This window comes from Apium graveolens, chromosome 9, assembly GCF_009905375.1.
Source record: "Apium graveolens cultivar Ventura chromosome 9, ASM990537v1, whole genome shotgun sequence".
Taxonomy (NCBI): Eukaryota; Viridiplantae; Streptophyta; class Magnoliopsida; order Apiales; family Apiaceae; genus Apium; species Apium graveolens.
Window position 1 is genome coordinate 136,492,623 of NC_133655.1, and position 22,355 is coordinate 136,514,977.

At 35.5% G+C, this 22,355-nt stretch overlaps 2 protein-coding genes across 3 annotated transcripts; both read right to left on the minus strand.

The window, feature by feature from the left end:
- Positions 1 to 15,571: 15,571 nt before the first annotated feature.
- On the minus strand, positions 15,572 to 17,065 carry LOC141684860 (putative CCR4-associated factor 1 homolog 6). 2 transcript variants are annotated; one of them, XM_074489996.1, is made up of 2 exons: positions 16,761 to 17,065; positions 15,572 to 16,645 (listed from the first exon to the last, which is right to left on the minus strand). In XM_074489996.1, exon 2 carries the CDS (start codon positions 16,538 to 16,540, stop codon positions 15,722 to 15,724), a length of 819 nt encoding a protein of 272 aa, XP_074346097.1. In that variant the 5' UTR covers positions 16,541 to 16,645; positions 16,761 to 17,065; the 3' UTR covers positions 15,572 to 15,721. The 2 variants fall into 2 exon arrangements, with proteins under 2 accessions (XP_074346097.1, XP_074346096.1); XM_074489995.1 differs by having other exon boundaries at positions 16,756 to 17,064.
- Positions 17,066 to 18,432: 1,367 nt separating this feature from the next.
- On the minus strand, positions 18,433 to 22,151 carry LOC141684461 (stromal cell-derived factor 2-like protein). The gene is made up of 6 exons (XM_074489448.1): positions 21,738 to 22,151; positions 20,966 to 21,106; positions 20,728 to 20,868; positions 19,447 to 19,496; positions 19,222 to 19,351; positions 18,433 to 18,815 (listed from the first exon to the last, which is right to left on the minus strand). The coding sequence occupies exons 1-6, from the start codon at positions 21,849 to 21,851 to the stop codon at positions 18,732 to 18,734; spliced, it is 660 nt and encodes a 219-aa protein (XP_074345549.1). The 5' UTR covers positions 21,852 to 22,151; the 3' UTR covers positions 18,433 to 18,731.
- Positions 22,152 to 22,355: the final 204 nt, after the last annotated feature.

A 22,355-nucleotide genomic window follows, 5' to 3' on the forward strand; every position in this document is an offset into this window, starting at 1 on the left:
ATTATGATTTTTAAATGTTCTGCGCTGATGCAGATGTCGGTTTTATATCAAACGACCCTATATTTACTATAATGATCTTGCTGAGCATTTCTTCCGCTCATACTTGCCTGTTTTTAAATTTAACCTCCAGTGAGGATTAGCTTGCGCTGTTGAGCTGCATAATTTGAGGAAGCAAAGAAGAAGCTCTTGGAAGATGGTTGATCCAGGGTTTGCGGGCTAGTGTAAGTTTTATTGTGTTATATTATATTATATTATATTATAGTTTTGTATTTTATCTGGGCCTAGTATACTTCATTTCGAAGTTATACTAGTGAGTTTAGTTTTGAGTTGGAATTTATTGAAAAGAGTTTTAAAAGAAAGTGAGAAAAATTTATTTATGGAATTTGGATATCTTGTTTCTAGAACTGTAACCTTAAAAGATCTTGGATTAGTTTGGGGTCATTTATGCTAAATATCTTCCGCTGGCATTTAATTTTGATTAAACAGGTTATTTTGGATTGAGGTTTCATCGTGACGACCAAATCCCTTGACCCCGGATTTGGGGGCGTTACAGGTTGGTATCAGAGCTGAGGTTATAGTAGACTAGAAACGAGAGTGTGTAGGAGTGTGTATAGCTATGTGAGGACGTTTGAGCTCATATCGAGTTCCTGTTGGACTATTGGATATAGTGCCAACGAGTAAGTTAAGATAGGCGCATTCGTTCGAGATGGTTGTGTTGAGCTGGACGGAACTCCGGGAAGCTGCAAACTTCTATTGTGGAATCTTCCGAGGCTACTACGATTCGACGATGATGGATATTATCGATATCCTTAGAATATGAAGAAGTATCTAGAATCGGATGACGAGTCAACAGAAGAGTTCAAATTCAAGATAAATATTAAGACTTTGGCAATACCTTTTCTTTCTATAATTTCTTTTGACATCTCTCAAAAGAAGTAATTGTTAGAGGATATATTCCCTAACACTCATTTTCAATCCTATCTGTGTTTTAAATGTGCCAGAGGCTGTCATGAAGCCTATTTTTCAGGTTTTGATAGCTCTGTCAAGTTATGCTAATTAATTCCACTTTTCTTATTTGGTGAATAGTTTCTTGATAATGTGACGCCACTTGCTCATTTGGTGCCAGAATTTTTTTCTCTAGACTTCATTTCCTTCATAAATATCAACTTTGAAATCTTTTCATTTTTATTAATTTGATTTTGGATTCCTTTGATATTCTTTTATTCTGACTGAGATGAACAACCTTAACTATAAGGGACACAAGGTATACCTGTCTGTGTGATAGGAGTTGGATGGGACGCCATCACTTGTGTGTGTTGTGACTACAAGAAGGTTAACAACCTTTAGTAGTGTCTTAATTTGGACACGCAATACCAAGTTCATTTGATCATATTGATCTCTCAGTTATTCTTTCATTTCAACAATACTTTTTCTCAAATTCAGATTTTGGTTCCGTCATGGTGTCAAAGTCTCTTCTTTTTGAAATTATATGATTTTATCATTCCAAATATTCGAAGGTATGCCAATCAAGTTAAGTTGAGTATCCTGTTCAAGTCAAAGTAAGGCGATGTGATGAAATTACGAAGGACGACAGTGGACTGCAATGCGATTAAAATATTAGTGGCATATACCGAAGTCAATCTGTTTCTTTATTTCTCTCTTTATCTATCTTTATTTTCTTCTCTCTATCTTTCATTTTGTTCTTCTTTCTCGCGATCGGTAAAAAGTGATTATATTGAAGAATTGGTCAAAGGGTGTGAATGGAACAGTGGTGCACAATAAAGCTCCTGTAAAAGTTTTATTATACAAGGAATATAAGATTTGTTTGAGATTATGAAACATTGAGGTTATTTAGAAATGAAAAGTTGGTTAGAAAGCCTGCAGTGCTCTCTTCTGCTGATTCCGAGGACGGAATCCTTATAAGGTGGGTAGATTGTAATATCCCATATTTTCAGATATTATTATTATAATTATTTGGAATTATTTATGTGATTTTATGTGAATTTTGGTGAATTATCTGATAAGTGGAATTGATGTTTGGGTGTTTAGATGTGATATTATTTGAGTATTTGAATTTTTATATGTCCAAAATAAAATATAGATAATTGTGATATTTTTCGGGTAATTTTTGGACTGTTAGATGATTTTATATTAATTTATGAATTATTAATTATTTTCTGAATAATTACCAAAATTATTTTATAAAGCCGGGAATCGTCCGACTTCAACCGTTTTTGCGTTTTTACAACTCGAAACTCTTCCGAAAACTCCTTACTAACCTAATCTGGTAATTCCAGACATTTTCCGTGTTTTGACTTTTTCAATCCGGATTACGGTTTGACCCGTGCGCGGCCCGGCGTAAAATTTTCGATACGATAAACGTTTTAATAGATTAACAAAATTTGTACTTATAGTTTTATAAAATTAAGGACTCTTCGAACAGTTCGTGTTTTCGTATTTTTGAAACATACATATTTTTCGGGAAATTTTGATATAAAAATAATAATTAATTATAAGTTATATTTTAAAAACATTTCCCTGTAAAATTACTATTTTGGGTTTATGATTTTAAATTACGAGATAAAATCAGTATCGAATTATGATTTATCAAGATAAGTTACTGAGATAGCCTCAATGTTTATCAGTATGATTTAATAAAAATCAAAAACCAACACAGATAAGTCAGTCTTCTCTTTTATCTATTTCGTCTCGAGAACATACTTCAAAGGAAGCATAAATTCTAATCGGATTACCAATCTGTTGGTGTTGATATTGATACTGGATTAAAGCTGTGATTGAGACAAACAAATTGATACCAGAATCATATATTAAGGTTGAGTTTTCTGATTCGAACTTTGTTCGTCGGAATCGACGAATTTCGAATTCATTATTCTATGTTTCCTTGATTGTTTTGATGATAGCATAAGCTTTCCTAGTGAATCTGGAGTAGAATCATGTATTTTCTTGTAGCAATCGATTCCTGGAAGCATATATTCGAGTTTTTGGTTTAAACCGATTCTTGTTTTCAATTTTCTGAATTTGTTCTTGATGTTTGGGTGATATAATCGATATTAATTGATTCTCCATGTCCAGAGCTTTATTTTGATAATTTAATTGTTGATTTTGGTGCAAAATCGAGTAAGAATCAGTGTTGGCCGGATAATTATTGAGCTCGCCGGAAATAGGGTCGTTTTTAGCCGGAGTTGATGACTGGTGGGTTATAGTTCGGCGATAATACCATTTCTGGGATCCTGGGATAATTTAGAACATGTTAGGATTGAAAACCAACTCGTTTGGTTCATGTTTGGCTGAGATCGGAGTTGGCCGGATTTTTCCGTGGCGGCCGGTTTCTGGGAGTGCATGAACGCCGGCGGGTCGTTCTTGAGAGACCCGGGTTCGTTCTTGAGCGACCCGTTTTACTTAATTGTAACCCGGGTTCAATCTGTTTTCCCCTATTACAAAATCCAAAAATCTGTTTGTGCAGATTTTCTTTTAAAAATAAATCAAAATTCAGTTTTTAGTTTTAAAAATTATTTTCTTTTATTCTAAAAAATCATTATTTTAATTCTGAAAATTTATTTTTAATTTAAAAATAAATCCAAATTATTTAGTTAATTAATTTTAGTTGATAATTAATTATTTAATTAGTTATTAATTAATTTTAATTGATTATTTAATTAGATTTAATTATTTATTTTTGATTTAAAAATTCCAAAAAATAGTTTCGAGCTTTAAAATATTATTTTAAATTATTTTCCAGGCTCGATAATTCTTATAAAATTATTTTCGGGTGTTCGAGCCCTATTATTTAGTTATAAAATGATTCGGAGATCGTTTTAATTCCGAAAAATGTTCAAAAATTCATATTAAATAAACCGTTCGTCCGTTTAATATGAAACGAACGCGTACAGACTCAGAAAAATATTCTGCTTTCAATAAAAATACTTTCAAGACCCAAATCCTTTTGTTTCTAAAGGTCACTTGCTTTACGAATGATTCTGAGTCGTTAATTCATCGATAAATCATATTTTTGACCTGATTTCAGTTTTAAACGTACCGAGTCGACCCTTCTGATGAACTGAGTCCTGTGTTATATGAATTATGTGATACATGAGTTATGTGCTTATGTGCTATGTGAATTATGTGTGTACGTGGGTCAAGAGTCTTGTGTTTGACTATCTTCTTTATGTGTGGGCTATCGTATGGGTAGACGATAGGCTTTTGACGCGCAGTTCATCGAGTAATTATCGTTTAGACAATTAAAGTTGTATCTTTTAATTATAGATGCGGATCTCTCAAGTCGATCAGGACCAGATGGAATGGGTGAAGAGTAGAGTTGAATAGTATGGAATCTTGGGTTGCAGCACTGCATGAGCAGCAGACCAAATGATTAGTTGAATAAAGACGGTGATGTTTTGAGGCAGAATGTCAGAATAGATCCGTCTTTGCGAGTGTGACTAATTGCTAAAACCCAAAGGCAAGTATCCCTATCATCACTTATTGTTCAAGTGATATTTATTTTAAATCTTATCATGCAAGTATTGCTTTCCCTATTCTCAGTTCAAGATAGATAGATGTTTTACATATCGCTGAATTAAATAATTATGTTCATGCAAATACTCATCTGCTATTCTATGTTCAGAATAGTCAAGTGATTTTACTTATCCAATTATCGGATTTATTAATGTTTTGGATTTTGATAAAAGTGATTTGGTTGCGAATATTCCTACCCAAGAATTGGGCGAATAAAATTATATCGCGTGTCGATTATTATGACCCCATTTCAATAAAAGGTTTTAAGATTGGATCATAATTGCGTAAGTGACCGGGACGGACGGTCCAACGGAGGGCTATTTCTAAGTGCCATATGAAATATTATGACACCATTTTGCCACAGGCTAGTTATACCTTTTTGTTTGAGTACTCGTGTTTTTGGGGTCACGTTTCTATGAATCATGACCTTGTGCTATCACACGGGCTGATCAGCATGTGATAGTACGTCCGTCGGAGGATGATCCTAATCTAAATTATGATATTGTTTTGATATTCATAGAATAAATGATTTATCAACTGTTTCTGTTTTGGATTAACGGTGAAGTGCAGTTTTGATTCAGATTCTGATTTATGCTGACACTTATGTTGTTGTTAAATATCAAATGTGGTATTAGTACAGATGATTGGGGTTGACTTCAGTATGGAATGTTGTTAACATCAAAGTTCGTATTGATATCTAATTTGATATGACAACAAAATAAGTATTAATTTCAAGAGTTCGGTTTTGAGTAAAGTTTATAATTCAATCCATAATCATTGTTTCATGTTATTGTGGTTTACGATATTTCCGTAAACACTGTTTTACGAGTTTTATTCTCGTCAAGATTCAAAGTATTGCTGAAGCACGTCGCTGGAAAATATAAAAAGGGTTTTTGAATACAATTAAGGAATCAATTATGGGGTTCCACTACTATAATTTTATGATTCAGCAATTATGATTTTTAAATGTTCTGCGCTGATGCAGATGTCGGTTTTATATCAAACGACCCTATATTTACTATAATGATCTTGCTGAGCATTTCTTCCGCTCATACTTGCCTGTTTTTAAATTTAACCTCCAGTGAGGATTAGCTTGCGCTGTTGAGCTGCATAATTTGAGGAAGCAAAGAAGAAGCTCTTGGAAGATGGTTAATCCAGGGTTTGCGGGCTAGTGTAAGTTTTATTGTGTTATATTATATTATATTATATTATAGTTTTGTATTTTATCTGGGCCTAGTATACTTCATTTCGAAGTTATACTAGTGAGTTTAGTTTTGAGTTGGAATTTATTGAAAAGAGTTTTAAAAGAAAGTGAGAAAAATTTATTTGTGGAATTTGGATATCTTGTTTCTAGAACTGTAACCTTAAAAGATCTTGGATTAGTTTGGGGTCATTTATGCTAAATATCTTCCGCTGGCATTTAATTTTGATTAAACAGGTTATTTTGGATTGAGGTTTCATCGTGACGACCAAATCCCTTGACCCCGGATTTGGGGGCGTTACAAAAGTGAGTTTAGTAATATTAATATTTTTAAAATATTTTCCAACACCAAAATTCTTAAAATATTTAAAATATGCAGTATTAATGTAAAAATTTGAAAAAAGTGATTTAATCAACAAAGTCAACTAGACATTAAATTAGTCAATGCGAACTAGTGACGGATAACTCGACGAATAATCCTTTTGATTATCCGACGGATGACTCTCCCGCAATGATTCAATGCTGAGGTCTTCCGCAATGATTATTCGACGGATGGCTCTCCCGCAATGATTCAATGCTGAGGTCTCCGACGAATGAGGATTTATATCACTCGACGGATAATCCTTTTGATTATCCGACGGATGACTCTCGCGCAATGATTCAATGCTTAGGTCTCCGACGGATGAGGATTTATATCACTCGACGGATAATCCTTTTGATTATCCGACGGATGACTCTCCCGCAATGATTCAATGCTGAAGTCTGTGACCAGTTTTCTGCAGAAAACTGACAAGCAACCTAGTGCTTGCCAGTTTTCTGCAGAAAACTGGTCACAGACCTTTATACTGCTAACATCAACATTGCGGGTGATTTACATAGTTTAAGAAAAAAAACGGCATGGTTCCGTTTATTTTTATAACTTACCAACCTGTTTCAACTAAATCTAAATCAACCAACCAATCAACATCAAATCTAAATGCAACATCTATCCAATAAAAATAATCATAATCAATAACAAAGAAAACACCGGAACAAATCCAAAATATAAACTATAGTCCCCTGTTCCTCTGCTGGATCCCATAGTCACTTATCCGTCTAGCGAGCCTTTTTAAAAGCTCCCAAGCTATGCGATACCGGAATGTCCAAATACCCAATACAGGCTCCCAAACAACATCTCTCAACGATATGCCATTAAGTATAGCATCCATGTACTTGCACACGTACACGCCACAATCATGGGTATTGGACTGCATCGGTCGTTCCTGTACGAAATGAACCTTCAACTTATATCCATCAAATCTGGAAGGATCCAAGTAATGCAACATAGCTGGCACTATGCACTCCTAGAAAGGTTTGGTTTCATATAATTAGTAACCAACAATGACAAGTGTATGTAAATTGACTAGTAATTACGAAGAACATAGAATACCATGGCATATATATATCGAGAGTAAATACTCTTAAGACTATCCCCCCATTCAGCTAGAGGATCAATTAAAAGGAGCTTCTGTTGTTTAATGTCCAGAATGAACAAAAACCAGTGAGCATCATTGCAGCAAGGGTAGAAAGCAAAGTCACAATCCAATATTGATGGCCCAATCCGCTGGACTGCATATGAATTATATAAACTATGCAGACCGGCCAACTGCACATCTGAAAGTTCAGCTTCGGGATGGGCCTGCAACATTGAAACAATTATAAAAGATCAAATGAACTATAAAATCAAAGAGTTATCAATTATCATTAACTTAGTAACACATGAACTAAAAAGTACTTTTTGTTTTACCTTCAAGTTCTTGCAATAATCTTTTAACAGCAGTTGCACGAAAAAGCTGATGTTAAAGAAGAACTTCTTAGCCGTGGGCTCCAGACCCGAGATGGACTCCCTAACCTTCAACAACTCTATGTAGGCATCCACGACATTGCTGTCTAAATCACATTCGGGATTTAAGGTCTGGACATAATCCCAAGTAAGCTCAGCAGTGCCTCTATGATCTCTCCAAATAAAATCATTCTTATTACCCCACCAGTGCTTGTATAGCCAAAAAATCTTCTTGTTTTTCAATGGCCTCGTCATATCAGCATGCCGCCCAGGACCACCCCGCCTCAGTTTATCTTTCAACTTGTCTTCATCAGTGTCCATCTGCAAATACATTTCAAGAGAATCAAATCAAACACATATTCAAAATACGTACTGTAAGAATCAAACATAAAAAATGGAATGATTCAACATACGTACATCAAGAATCATCCTCAAACTATCAGGAATAACACCACTACGACTACCGAATTTCACCATGCCACCTGCAAGTGGAGTCAACTCAGTAGCAGGAGTCAACTCAGAACTCCCAAAAGTGTGCTCGGTAGTAGGAGTAACAGGGGTAGCAGTAGCAGCAACCTACAAATGCATTGAGTATCAAACATTATATACACCTTTAAATCTAAAGAGTTAGACTACTCGAATAACATACTCGAATATGTATAAGACACGCAATAGTAAAGAAAAGTAAAGCTCTAAAACTAAATAGTAGTACCTCAGACTGAACAACATCATGCTGAACAAAAGGGGGGCGGATAGGGGGGTCGACTGTGAAGCAGGGGGAGCAGTAACAGCAACCTATAAATGCATTGAGTATCAAACATTATATACACCTCTAAAACTAAGGAGTTAGACTACTCGAATAACATACTCGAATATGTATAAGACACACAATAGTAAAAAAAAGTAAAGCTCTAAAACTAAAGAGTAGTACCTCAGACTGAACAACAAGGGGGGCGGATAGGGGGGTCGACTGTGAAGTAGGGGTAGCAGTAGCAGCAACCTACAAATGCATTGAGTATCAAACATTATATACACCTCTAAAACTAAAGAGTTAGACTACTCGAATATGTATAAGACACACAATAGTAAAAAAGGTAAAGTTCTAAAACTAAAGAGTAGTACCTCAGACTGAACAAAATCAGACTGAACAACAGGGGGGCGGATAGGGGGGTCGACTGTGAAACAGGGGGAGCAGTAGCAGCAACCTACAAATGCATTGAGTATCAAACATTATATACATCTTAAAACTAAAGAGTTAGACTACGCGAATAACATGCTCGAATATGAATAAGTACCTCAATCTGAACAGGATGAGAGACATGTACAGGGATAACCGCAGCGTTAGGGACTACAGTCTCATCCTACATTAGATGTCAATAACTCGATCAAACTACATATAATTCGGTGTAGTAGACTACTCGAATAACTTACTCGAGTAAGTACCTGACGAAGACGTTTACTGGCTGCCTGTGTAGGTGAATCATGAGAATCAGAAGCAAACTCCTGCAATAACACGATAAGATAACGATCATACACATATTCACATTCAATATAGTAGACTGGATTTTGGAATGACTTAAATGAAATGCACCTCACGTGTACGTTTATGCGGTGAAGGAGGAGCACTTGGATCAATATGCATATCCTGTGCACGTGAGGGTCTATAAAAATTGGGTCTATTGAATGCAGGACCCCTCCACTCAGTGTTGACTCGATCATAACGAATCAGAAACTCAGGAATGCACTCATAGAACCAGTCTGGGGGATCATGGCTGTGAATAGCATGCAATGTCCTCATCCCACAGTCAAGCTACACAAATCATTAACTATTAATCATCTACCTAAACACCCTATAAAAATGCAACAATGAAATAAATGAATACATGATTCAAATATTAATCTAAACTCTAAAACATACCGCATCAACCATGTCCTGCTGAGAGTACCAGTCACGCGGCACTATCTTGCGTGAATCAACACCCACAAAACGAATAATCCTCAGCTTACTATGGGTCCTATACCAGTACATATACTGGTCAATGCTCACGTACTACCCCTCTCCAACGGGCTCTATCTGGCCATCAAGATAAGCATACCACTCATCCCGATACTGTCTCAGAGTAGTCATATGCTGGTCCCTCTGCCAACGAGATAACCTGTCCCTCCGCAGAGCAGACATATCAATAGGATCATCTGGAATATGCTGCAGCATACCGAACTGTCTCAAGACTCTGTCCGGCATGACATACCCGACAATCTCGAAGCAAATAAGTGGAATACGGCCGAGACTCATATACGAAGCATCCATCAGCTCGACATCATACTGCTCCTCAGAATAGTCCACCGCGTCAAAGAATAACCGATAAGGCTCCCATGTCAGCCAACTCATCTCAAATCGGTCAAAATCCCCTCGGTACTGACCTATAAGCAAAATAATAAGGGAACATATGGAATTGGATAGTTCAAAAGCATGCAAATGTTTATTCGAAGGAGAGTTCAAATAGTAAATATGCAAAAAAGAACATTACCTGTATGGTGGTGAGGGTTCTCCCTCCGATCAGGGTTCGGCTCAGCCCATGCCAAAGCCCTCGGCCAAACAAGCTCCACCCCAGGTGCAATCTTAGGAGCACCAGGTAACAACCTCTCGTGTGCCCACAACATCAGTAGCATCGTGCATCCATTAAGTGCTGTTGTGCTCTTATGAGCAGCCTTGGTCAAACCTCTAAACAAATAGCTCAATACAGCAGCTCCCCATGCATACGATTTAATCCGAGGTGAATCCTGGATGAGTTGTAAGTACCTGCGATAAAGGAAATATAGAGTAAGTAAGAATACAGGGCAAAATAAGGGCATGATAATAAAGGAGAATACAAGAATTATAGTGTCAAATTGAAAATAAATGATAATACAGGGCTTCATATGCAAAATCAACAAAAAAGGACAAGTGAAGGACTAAGATGCTATAAACTAAAATTTAAAAACTGAAATGCGATAAATACAAGTAAATAACTCGGATGCACGGTATATCGACTCGATGAAGGAAACAATATGCCCCCAATGATGTATAAAAGATAAGCTCGATTGTAAACCACAAGATCCTCTTCTAGCCCCCCCTCTGGTAGCTCCGCATATCGTTCCCTTAATTTGTAAAGCTTGACCCCGTCCCTATACATATCTTTACGCCCCACCTCATCCAATCTTGCATCCTGCCATTCCCTCATCCAATACGCCTTCGGAGCGTCAAGCTCCCTATGAGTAACTGGACGACCCTTAACAGGGAGGCCCATAATCATGTATACATCCTCGAGGGTGATGGTCAACTCACCAAATGGAAAGTGAAAGGTGTTAGTCTCTGGCCTCCACCTGCAATTGCATTCATACACAAACATCACAAACATTGCCAGTGACGATTCAAATAAATGAGAAAATTGATTACAAATTAGTACCTTTCCACTAAGGCCGTTATCAAACGAATATCGTTTTGAGGAACTGAACGATTGTTTATGAAAGCTGAGAAACCCCATTGGCTCAGCAACTCACGCTGGGGATCCGAAAGTATCCACTGCTGATGATTAGCTGTGTACTGCCGTACATCCAGCTTATCCCGCACACCTCCCGCCCATATGGCAGTACTAATATGATCATCCTGCATCGTCAGGAGTGATCCAACAATAGGCCCGCACTCATTCTCCATAGTAACTGCAAAGTGCACAATAAAAAATACTATATAAACCCAACTTAAACACGAAATATTTATAGAACCGTTATTTTCTATTTTAAGTCCTACCGAAAAATCGGCATTCAACCTAAAGAACAACCACATTCAACCTAATATAACATCATCTATCATAAAAACACATGAAATTAAAGCATTGAGAATTAAAAACCGGGGAAAAACAAAGGAAGCAGTATTCAAGCCCCTGTTCCAGACAAATGATTCACTTATATCTAGGGCTCATTGCGGAAGCAGCAATGGGTCATTGCGGTAGTATGTAACTATATGTATGTATACGTGTATGTATACGTGTGTGTAGATGATGAGAATCATATCTGGGTAGCTGAATCACCGGAGTAGATGTTGAAATCGCTCGAAATCGCCTGAAATCGCCGGAGTAGATGAAAATTAGGTTTTTGTTATTATGAAATTAGGGATTTCAGGAAGAAACGGGTTAAACCCGGGTCTCGTCTTCCGCAATGACTCATTGCGGGGGTTGCAATGGGTCATTGCGGAGGCCGGGGTTATTCTGTAATTTCGCGAATTTTAAGTAATAGTTTGTTAAAATAAAGAATTTATTAATAGAAATATATAAATACAAAATAAAAATATAACAACCAAATAATAAATTTATTAGGACTTTATGCATCAATTAAAATTATTTATATATTTATTATCTATTATTTTACAATTATTTAAAAATAAAACTAAATTATTTGCAGTAATGAAGCATTGCGCAAGCCGCATTGAGTCAAAACTGGTGAGCTCCCGCAGTGTAACAATGCGTAACCCGCATTGAAGTAAAGCTGCTATGCTTCCGCAATGTAACAATGCGACAGGTGGTTATTAGAACCACCTGTGGCTGTAGAAGGGCACCCAATAAAAATATAACAACCAAATAATAAATATATTAGGAATTTATGCATCAATTAAAATTATTTATATATTTATTATCTATTATTTTACAATTATTTAAAAATAAAACTAAATTATTTGCAGCAATGAAGCATTGCGCAAGCCGCATTGAGTCAAAGCTGGTGAGCTCCCGCAATGTAACAATGCGCAACCCGCATTGAAGCAAAACTGTTATGCTTCCGCAATGTAACAATGCGGCAGGTGGTTATTAGAACCACCTGTGGCTGTGGAAGGGCACCTTATATATATATATATGTACATTATCAAAATTAATGCATATGCATAGAATAGGGGTGTAATCGAGCCGAGCCGAGCCGAATACTGTCAGGCTCGACTCGAACTCGATTAAAATAGTTCAGGCTCGAACTCGAGCTCGACCGAGCCTTTAATTTCAAGTTCGAAACTCGGCTCGTAAAAGGTTCGGTAGGCTCGAGTTCGGCTCGAAAGCTCGAATTAATTCACTAAATATTAACAAAAATTCGAAATATGATCGGTTCGACTCGAGTTCGACTCGATAAAAATAAAAAATAAAAAAAATATTAAATATTTACATAAAAATATATTTATAATAAAAAAATAATAGATGTTCAATAAGGCTCGCGAACCTTACGAGCCGAATAATTTGAAACTCGAGCTCGGCTCGATTATTTTCGAGCTGAATTCAAATTTTTTATGAGCCGAACTCAAATAACTCACGAACAGGGTTCTGAAAAGCGCAAATCGGTCCTAAGCGGCGGGGAGACCTTCTAGCACTTAAGCGATTAAGTGGGCGCTTAAGCGGAATTTTAAGCGGGCCTATCAGCGGATAATAATATTTATTTAAAATTTGAATTATAATAATAACATGTGTAATACTAAAATAATGAAAATAAATAAAGTATCTATAATACAAACAAAGATTTTTCTTAAAACAATATATATTTTTAATTTTTTAATCAAGATCATTGTTTTACTAAGATAAATATTAATATTTAGAATTAAAATTTTGACAAGTCAAAATCGGTTTGACCGCTTAATGACCGTTTAATTCGCTTAATGACCGTTTAATCCGCTTAATGATCGCTTAATCCGTTTATAAGGCCGCTTAATCTTTAAAAACGCTTAATAATTCGATTAGTATAAAATCGAAGCGCTTTATGGTCCGATTCCGCTTAAATGACCGCTTAGACGGCCGCTTAATGCGCTTTTTAGAACACTGCTCACACGAACAGTTTGGTTCGTTTATACCCACCCATAGTATAGTATAGAAGCTTTGCATTTGCACATGACAACTTTATAATTTAGTTCAAGTTGTTAGAAATGTCGAAGGACAGACTTATTTACTTATTATGTCGTCTTACACTTTCGCTTACTTTATCGGTGTCATTGTGTATATGAACAATGTGAAGGAACTAAATTAATATTAATAGTTTTCTCTGATATCTTATTCTTAATTGAACCTATGTTTAATAATAATAAAAATACTAATATGCTAATGGGATCTTTAAAAAGTTTTAGAACTTACAAAACTAATAAACACCTTAACCGACTTCTAAAAGAAGTAAATTGTGGTTATTTTTTATTTGTAAACATATATATATATATATATTCCAAAATCCCCAACACGATTAATTACAAATGTTTTTTGGCAATTAGTATAGCTGTTTTTGGAATACTTATAGCTTATATATATATAATTGGTATTTGTAGTGCTACAACCTACAGGGTAGTGTCAAAATTTGTGACCGAAAACAAGTGCCCATCGGAACGGACTTGATACGTGGGAGAATCAACCAATGCAGTTCAAACCGCAAAAGATCAGTGAAAATGGATGGAAAACCGGTCTTGCACTATTGTGGTGGATACACAGTAACACTGATAGTTGATATAGTGGCAATTTCAGCGACTCCGTGGTAATAGAGGTGCTTTACCTGCAGCCACAAAAATAATCCAGACAAAAATAATGGATGTGATCAATGCATGATAGAAGGCTGGTGCCTTGTGAGTTTAACACTTATATCATTGAGGCGATTAATGAACTGAAAAATTAAGTGATTATATGCCCTCATATTAACATCCATAAAGGTCATGTATAGCAACCAGAAAGAAATGCCTGATGGTGTTAATAGAGGAGGCAACATAGGCAGGAGGTAGCTTTCAATGCAGCTTCATCATGTGTTTCTAGTTTAATTTCCAAATACAAACTAGTAAATAGCAGGAATTTCCCCTCAACTGCTGTTGTTTGATTCATTATCCCTGCCCTGGCAAAGTTACTGATGTGAAGTGATTGGGTGCCTTCTCACTTGTTTCTAATGCCATATTCAGTATGTTGAAAAGGAAGGGGAAAAAAAGCTCTTTTCGAGTTCAGTTTTAATGCAAATTTAGATTGCATTTTCTCGCTGCAGTTAAACAAGTATTTTAACTCTAGCAATTTTTCACAAAATCCGATATGCCAGTTCTGGTGCTAGAAATCGCTTCTGCTAACTAAGCAAGGGCAGGTCAATGTTGGTAGCGCCCGCAAAGATCAAACTTTGAACCAGCAAGTACTGTTTTCAGTCTGAAAGTACAGCAAAAGGAACTCAACAACATCATATATATCAGCTAAGATCCACCCTCTGAAAACTAGAAACTAGTCTTATACAATACTACTGGTAAACCAAATTGAACTATATGAACTGATCTCGAGGCATATAAGGAAACAATAAGCCTTTTATTTAAATCTATGAAACTTATGCAAAACTGCACAGCCAATACCTAGACTACGGAACAAAGAAGAGCATTTCCCCTGTTCAATACTAATTTTTTCCAAGTTCACAAAAAACTCTATTGCTATCATGAACATTCATTTGATTCAACAAACAGCAAGAACTTACAAAAGACTGGAATCTGGATTACCTTCTTCGTGGCCCACTACAGTGATTCTCATTCTTTAATTTTCACAAGAAATAGTCAAACTACAAACCCAACAAGAGCAGTACATTATATCATCCACGATACATAATCATGTTGAACATCTGTGTGAACAGAACATATAACCAAACTGAAACGGCAAAAGAAGAGCAGTACATTAAGACAGGAAGAACATACTTTGAGCAAAAATATTGGATGACATGTACCTCAACAAAGGCAAGCAGCTTGATTCATCTTAGAAACAAATTCCTTAACCACAAGTAGCTTATTTAGCTGAATATAAAACATTCTGTATATGTATGTTCAGATCTTAATCAGTCAACTAAAGCAGAACTGAATCATATTTGTCTCGATGTCATATATTAACAAACCAATATTCCAATTGTCTCAATGCAAACAGTATACTAAAATAAGATAAAGATTAATCAAAATCTAGGTACCAAGGGCAAATTTGTACAAAACATATATGGAAATTGAAGACCATGAACAAAAAAAGTGAAGATACCAAACCAAAGAAAAATTATAAATTAAACATTACTTTTTATCAGTAAGTGTACACAAAATGTAATGCCATCATCATGGACACACATGTAACTCAACAAACAACTATATTTTCTTCATGTACTTTGATTTATCTGATCATTTGTCAATTCTCAACACCTAGACCATACAACACACCTGCGTATTTCTCCAATGACCCACTAAAAAAATTCTCCTTCAACTTCCTGAATGTACAAGATGTGAGTAAACTATCTGAACCCGCCTGGTGAGAGATACCAACTCTCTCTACTTCCAACAGTTCGGCAAGCTTGTTTAATCCACCATGTAAACTGTTGCAGAACTTCATCAAATGCTTAATATCATAAATGGTGGGGAAGTACATATTAATCAGCGAAAAGAAACCAGCTTGAGTATCAGGCAAATTCTGGCAAGTCAAGATCTTAAGCAAGTAGCCAAAATCATACCCACTGTGAAACGTGACCCAATAAACATTATCATTCAAAACAATCCCGGAAGACATCAAAAGCTCGCCAAATCTTTTCGCATCAATACCCTTTTCATTGTTCTTCTTAAAATCAATCCCACTCTGGCGCAGCAATTCAATCGAATCATGAGCAAAAACATCCTCATTAACATTGAAGTCACGAAAATTGAACTGCCAAACACAATACTTATCACTACCACATTTAGGGAGATTTCCTTCCTCGTCCGAAAACGTAAGCCCTAACTGAATAACTTTCAACATGTCCACATTATCCTTCAAAGTCTGGTAATGAAAATCATTACTATTTTTAAAATTACCAACAGGACGAATAACAATTCCGGGGAATTCAGTATCCATAGCAACATATGGAAACCCATCAACAACGTCACGAATCAAAGCAAACTCCTCTTCTAAATTATCATTCCACACCTCACGAATTTCAATCAATTCATTTTTCGGCAACAGCGACATTTCTTTCATATAAATTTAACAAATTTCACGGAAAGCAGAGAACTTTACCAAAATTCGCAACAAATTTCGAAACCGCAACGAATAATTTGATAAATCCTCTGATTTCCAACAGATCTGCACATCAAAAAACCACAAAATCAATCAAAAACTCAATAATTTCACAAAAACCAACAAAAAAAACTCAAAAACCAATGAAATCAAATCAATTAAAGAAACAAACGAACCTCACATATAATAAAGATTCAATCTTTGAATCGTTTGCTAAGAATCACCGCACAATCAGACCACAACACATATATATATATATATACGTACATATATATATGTGTTTGAGGGATATATATAGAGAAGGAGAGCTAGGGTTTGGGGATAATAAAGGCGGCGAATAAAAGAGAATAAAATAAGGTCAATGATAGAGGGGGGAAGCTGTAAAAAATAAAAAAGAACGATTTTAATTGTTGTAAAAAATACAGATACAGATTTGATTGTGTCGTGTGTATATAAAAATGAAATTGAAAGGGGATATTGGGGTAAAGAAGAAAAGGGGGGGGGGAGAAAAAGGGACGATGGGGGCGAGGGTAAAAGCAGGTAGGGGGGTCCCTTTTTCTGTTTACCTCTTGTAAACGAAACAAACACCTATCTCAATTCTACATTCCCATTCAGGGAGAGAGAAACTAGTGGAGAGAGATCGAGAAACAGCGAGAGAGAGATTGGGAGAGATATTTAAAAAAATGCTAATTAAGTTTTTTTTTTAATTTTAGAAATATATTTTTTTTTATTTAGGAATTATGTATATATATGTGTGATTGGGAATACAAACACAAGATAAGGGGTGACGTTATTATCATTTTTTGTTGTCATCTTATTGAATTTATTACTATATTAATTTATTTTTTTTAATGCAAAAGCTTAGAAACAATATTTTGTAGTCGCTGGCCTCTCAAGATATTATGATATGATATTATTTCATGGCTTTGTGTGTATCTGTCCATGCGCCATAAAATATCTGTATACATGCCTTGATATTTAGCTCATCAAAACAAAAACCAAACAAAAGTGGTCCATATAAAACAAGCAGGTATGTATATATGAACCGCTCAACCGCGTGCAATCGCTCGCAGCCGATCGCATTTTATGAATAATTACGAAATACGGGTTGGTTGTGAATTTAAATTTTAAAAACTGCTCATTCGCGGTTTGGATGCGGTTTTAAATTATTGAAAATCGTAAAATCGCAACCGCAAATCACAACATATATTTATAATAAAATATATTTTTAAAAATATAGTTGATATCATATAAATTAATAAATATACACATTTATTAACTAATCTTAGGTTAATGTTAGGATTTCGTTCATAAGATTCACAATCATTATAAGATATATAACCAAACAAATGGAAAATGTAATTAACGTGTAATTTTTTTATGCTTTTTTTTTCTCAAGCCTCCATATTTTTGTATGTTTTTAATATTCTTGCTCCATACGTAACATTAGTTTATATTTTATTTTTGAATGTAAATTTATTACGTAACTTAAACTTGAATTTATTAATATTTCGAATTTATTTTTTTACAAATTAATAATTATTTTAAAATAAGTGGTTTAACCGCCAACCGATCCGTAATAACCACAAATTCGCAACCGCAAGTTAACAAATTTTTAAAACCGCTCTTAGCGATTTGGTTTGAATTTTACCCAAAAACCGATCTGAACCGTGTACACCCCTAACAAGCATTTCATCATCGCCATTGAATTATTGATAAAATGTGAATGAATACGAGGGAGTAAACAGACTTTTCAATCAAATTGTCGTTCCAAACACTAATAATGATCAAAATACCCCTTAAACCAGGTTTATTAAGCATTAACCAAAGACTGGTCTGATTAACAAGCAAGCGAAACTTGAAACGGTGTACTTCTTTTGATTTGATATCCTTAAATGCACTGCAAAATGTTTCTTTTAGTATTATGATTGTTTAATCAAATCTATACATATGCAGTTCAGATATTATGATTGTTTAATCAAATCTATACATATGCAGTTCAGAATTTTGATGTGAAAAGATACTTAATTGCCAAAATTGTTTTTGTGCTACTAGATTTTAAAATAAAGCAGCTTGACTGCCAAAACCGCCACAGGATTTAAGGTACAAGGAAATATTAATTCAGCGTCTGAGGAAGGCTTCACCGCTCACACTACTTGCTTCCGGTAACTGGGAGATATACACCCTCTGATGCCATCCAAATATTATCTGGACGTTTCAATCTTACGCCACAAACCTGCATAATATAGAAGTTTCAACTTAATCAACTCTGGAAAAGGAAGTTTAGCAACTCCAATGGCCACAGGCAAATGCTAAAATAATTAAACAAGATCAGAAAGGTGTGATAAAACCAACTAAGATCTAATAATGCATTTTTCCTGGTGCTTATTAGAGTTATTACATGAAATTTTTTAGAAAATTGTGTTTGAAATTTGGGCCACACAAAAGTGCCTATAGTCCCAACTCCCATTCATCCCCACACTTCTTTTCTTGTTTTCTCTTTTTGGAGGGTTCTTATTTTTATCAATTTTTTTCTGCGGGGTTCTTTTGTGCTACATTCTATGTTAAGATACTAATTCCTAGTCGGCTGGGACTTCAGAAACCTTGATGGTACAAATATATTGCATATTTCAAGTTCTTACCTCTTGCTGACCGCCAGCAGTCCGGCTGAATTTTTTGTCATGACTGTGTAGATAGCCTTGAGTGTCCACGTGAAAAAGTCTGACCTTCTGATCTTGCCTCCAACTTTTGCCACTTCCTTCAATTTCAAGTCTAAACAACAATTTCAGCAGGAAAGAAAATCTGTCAGTGAAGGCACTCACAGAAACTGTCAACACAGCACTATAAGAAAATTAATGTATGCATACTTCCAGTGATCCCCTGTATCAGAGTTTCCATCGTCTCCAAAGCAACTCACCTGCATATTGATGAAGCCTAAATGACAAGATCCTCAATAAACTGTAACAGTGCTAGTTTCTACTTCCCCATTCAAAAAACACTGCAAGCTCCAAACTGCGGTAACCTAAAACTCTCGACCAACATTTTCTTCAATATATTTTTTATGGCAACGACATATTTTTGCCATATGGTGAATGGAAAATTCAAGATATGTCATCCACATGCACTCGAAACAGCATTGATGCCACAAACACAATAACACCTAATTGATTGCTTGTATATGAAATACAATAAATAACTTTATTAATTTAAAACTTTTGTACAATATATATGATGGCAATTAAGTTAAAGCTTAAAAGTGAAAGTATGAACAAATAAATTGCAATGATATATTCTATAATAAAGATTAATATAATATACATGCATGTCTGTGAAGATGCTCAAGGGAAAACCAATAAATAAATGATACTTTACATATAAATCACATTGGCTCTATGGACACCGAAGCAGGCAGGGCAACATATTCGTATGTATTTCTATAGGTCCACTAACTGTGGCAAGGACTTAAGAACCTTGCTCAACCGTGCTTCTTACTGTGATAACATTATAAATATACATACTTTGATATATCAAAAGATTCCAATCACTCTGTTCTGGTTTTAAATTTCTTACAGATCCGAGGAAAACTCACTAGGGTGTGTTTAAACAAGAGTGATGAATTAGGTCCAGAAACTAATATAGGACATCTAAATGAAGCTGAGAAGCTCCAAAATCGAACACAAACTTTGCTCGAGGGGACTGTTGAATTAACAATGCTAACCAGAAACTAGGTCCTAATAGGGCATACACCATACACAGATACAAGCATGAAAACTTATAAGTATCTAAAAACTTTTAGTCATCGTTGAACATATTGAACTTTATTTGTCATAATTCATATGCCCGTGTTGTAGAAGACCAACAGAACAAGCACAATATATAAGCAATTGGTAGCAAAGATAGTAATAATGTCATCAACTGAATGATAGCAACATGTACAGGACAGAAGACAATGAATATAATCCAGAAAGATTGCTGATCAAATATCATCTAGCAGATCCTTTTGTAACCATGAATATAAATGTGGATAATGCATGCAAAAACACTACAGGGCATCTTAGAGGGTTCACAGATAATGCAGTTATATAGTGACCACTATCAAAAATAGTAAAGTCTATAGAGCAGCTAATAGAAGAAGTCAGTTCATTAACCTCCATATTTCCAGATATAGGGGATGCATGTAAATGGCTATGAAGCCATCTTCGGGTCCTCATATGCTGCAACCGAATGATTGTTCCACTTTTAATCGTGTTTCCTTGTTTTTCATTCGTATCAGGAATAGGCCTAACAATCTAAGATGAATAAACAAGAAAACATATGAAACAAAGTAAAGAATAACTCAATGTTTAAAACGTTGAAATGACAAGTAGGATTAATTAGAAAACATACCCAGTAGCTGTTAGAATCATCAACATTTGGGAAACCAGTAACTGACTGCTGTCCACTACCAGAACCATATGGCACATCATGTGAGTGCAATCGAAATTTTGTTTTCTCGTGCATCAGCTTGATCACAGACCCATAAGTAACCTACAACCATCAAATGGTTAGATTCATAATAGTGCAAGTCAGTAACATATAAAAATATAACTACATCATGTACATTATATCTAAGAAATTACAACAATATATTAATCCTACATAAAAATAACAATTTCCAACACTGACAGGACTTAAACCCGAACCCGAATCCATTATCAACACCAAGACAATATCCTAACACGACAGCACACAATTATCCTGAATATGACCTAATATCCCTTTCCTTCAGTTTTATTCTTTACACATTAATTTGTATGAAACCTCAGTAAGTTCCAGGGGGACGCTAAATTGACACTTCACGGAAATCCAAAACCCGAAATTGAAACCTCTCCTAAGCAGTATACAGAGATCAAACACTGACTTGATATAAAGCTTAACAATACCTACAAAAGCCTCTAGGCTCAGGAAACCTACATTCATCAATTAAATTAACCAAATTGGACAGCTGACAAAACATATATCAGTCAGTATACACAGATAAATAGTTTCTACCTAAAATCAAATACATACACAGTTAAACCTCTCCACATTAGGGTCGGGATCGGAAAATTTTATTAATTTATCAAGATTATCAAATTATCGAAAAAAATACTACTAATGTATGTATCTACGAGTATACCTCAACACCTTCAGAAGCAGCTGCTGATGCGTAAACGGGGGGAGAATTAAAACTAAAATCAGAATCAAGAAACAGAAAGAAAAAAATAGCAACCCCAAAACAAGAAAATGCCATTACGTATAGAAAATATATAAACCAGGTGTTTAGCCAAAATGGCAGATCTGTTTTACTGGGTTCTCGGGTCGGGTTGGAAGGTGGAGTGGGTTTGTTGGACGACTGGTGGGTTTTTCTGCGGGAGAGATTAGGATGGTTTTGGCCGGAAGTAGAAGCCACGGTTGGAATTCCGATGAGAATCTGAGAAACAAACGTGTAAACTAAAGATCATATGAGAGCGCGACTGACTTGATTTATTTCGAGCTTTTTGGGTTTCGTTTCCACGTATATACTCATAACTTCACGAATCAATTTGTGCCACGTGTAGAGGGAGTCCATCATACATAACTGACGTGGAGATTTGTTGCTTCTGAATGAGGTGGGAGCACAGGAGGGTCGGAATTAGGAAGTCGTGGGTCGGGCTTAATCTGCGGTTTTTATGATTTTTTAAAAATAGGCCGGATCGGATTATCCTATATTTATGAATATCGGTTTTAAATATAGGTGTAAGACTTATTTTTGGTC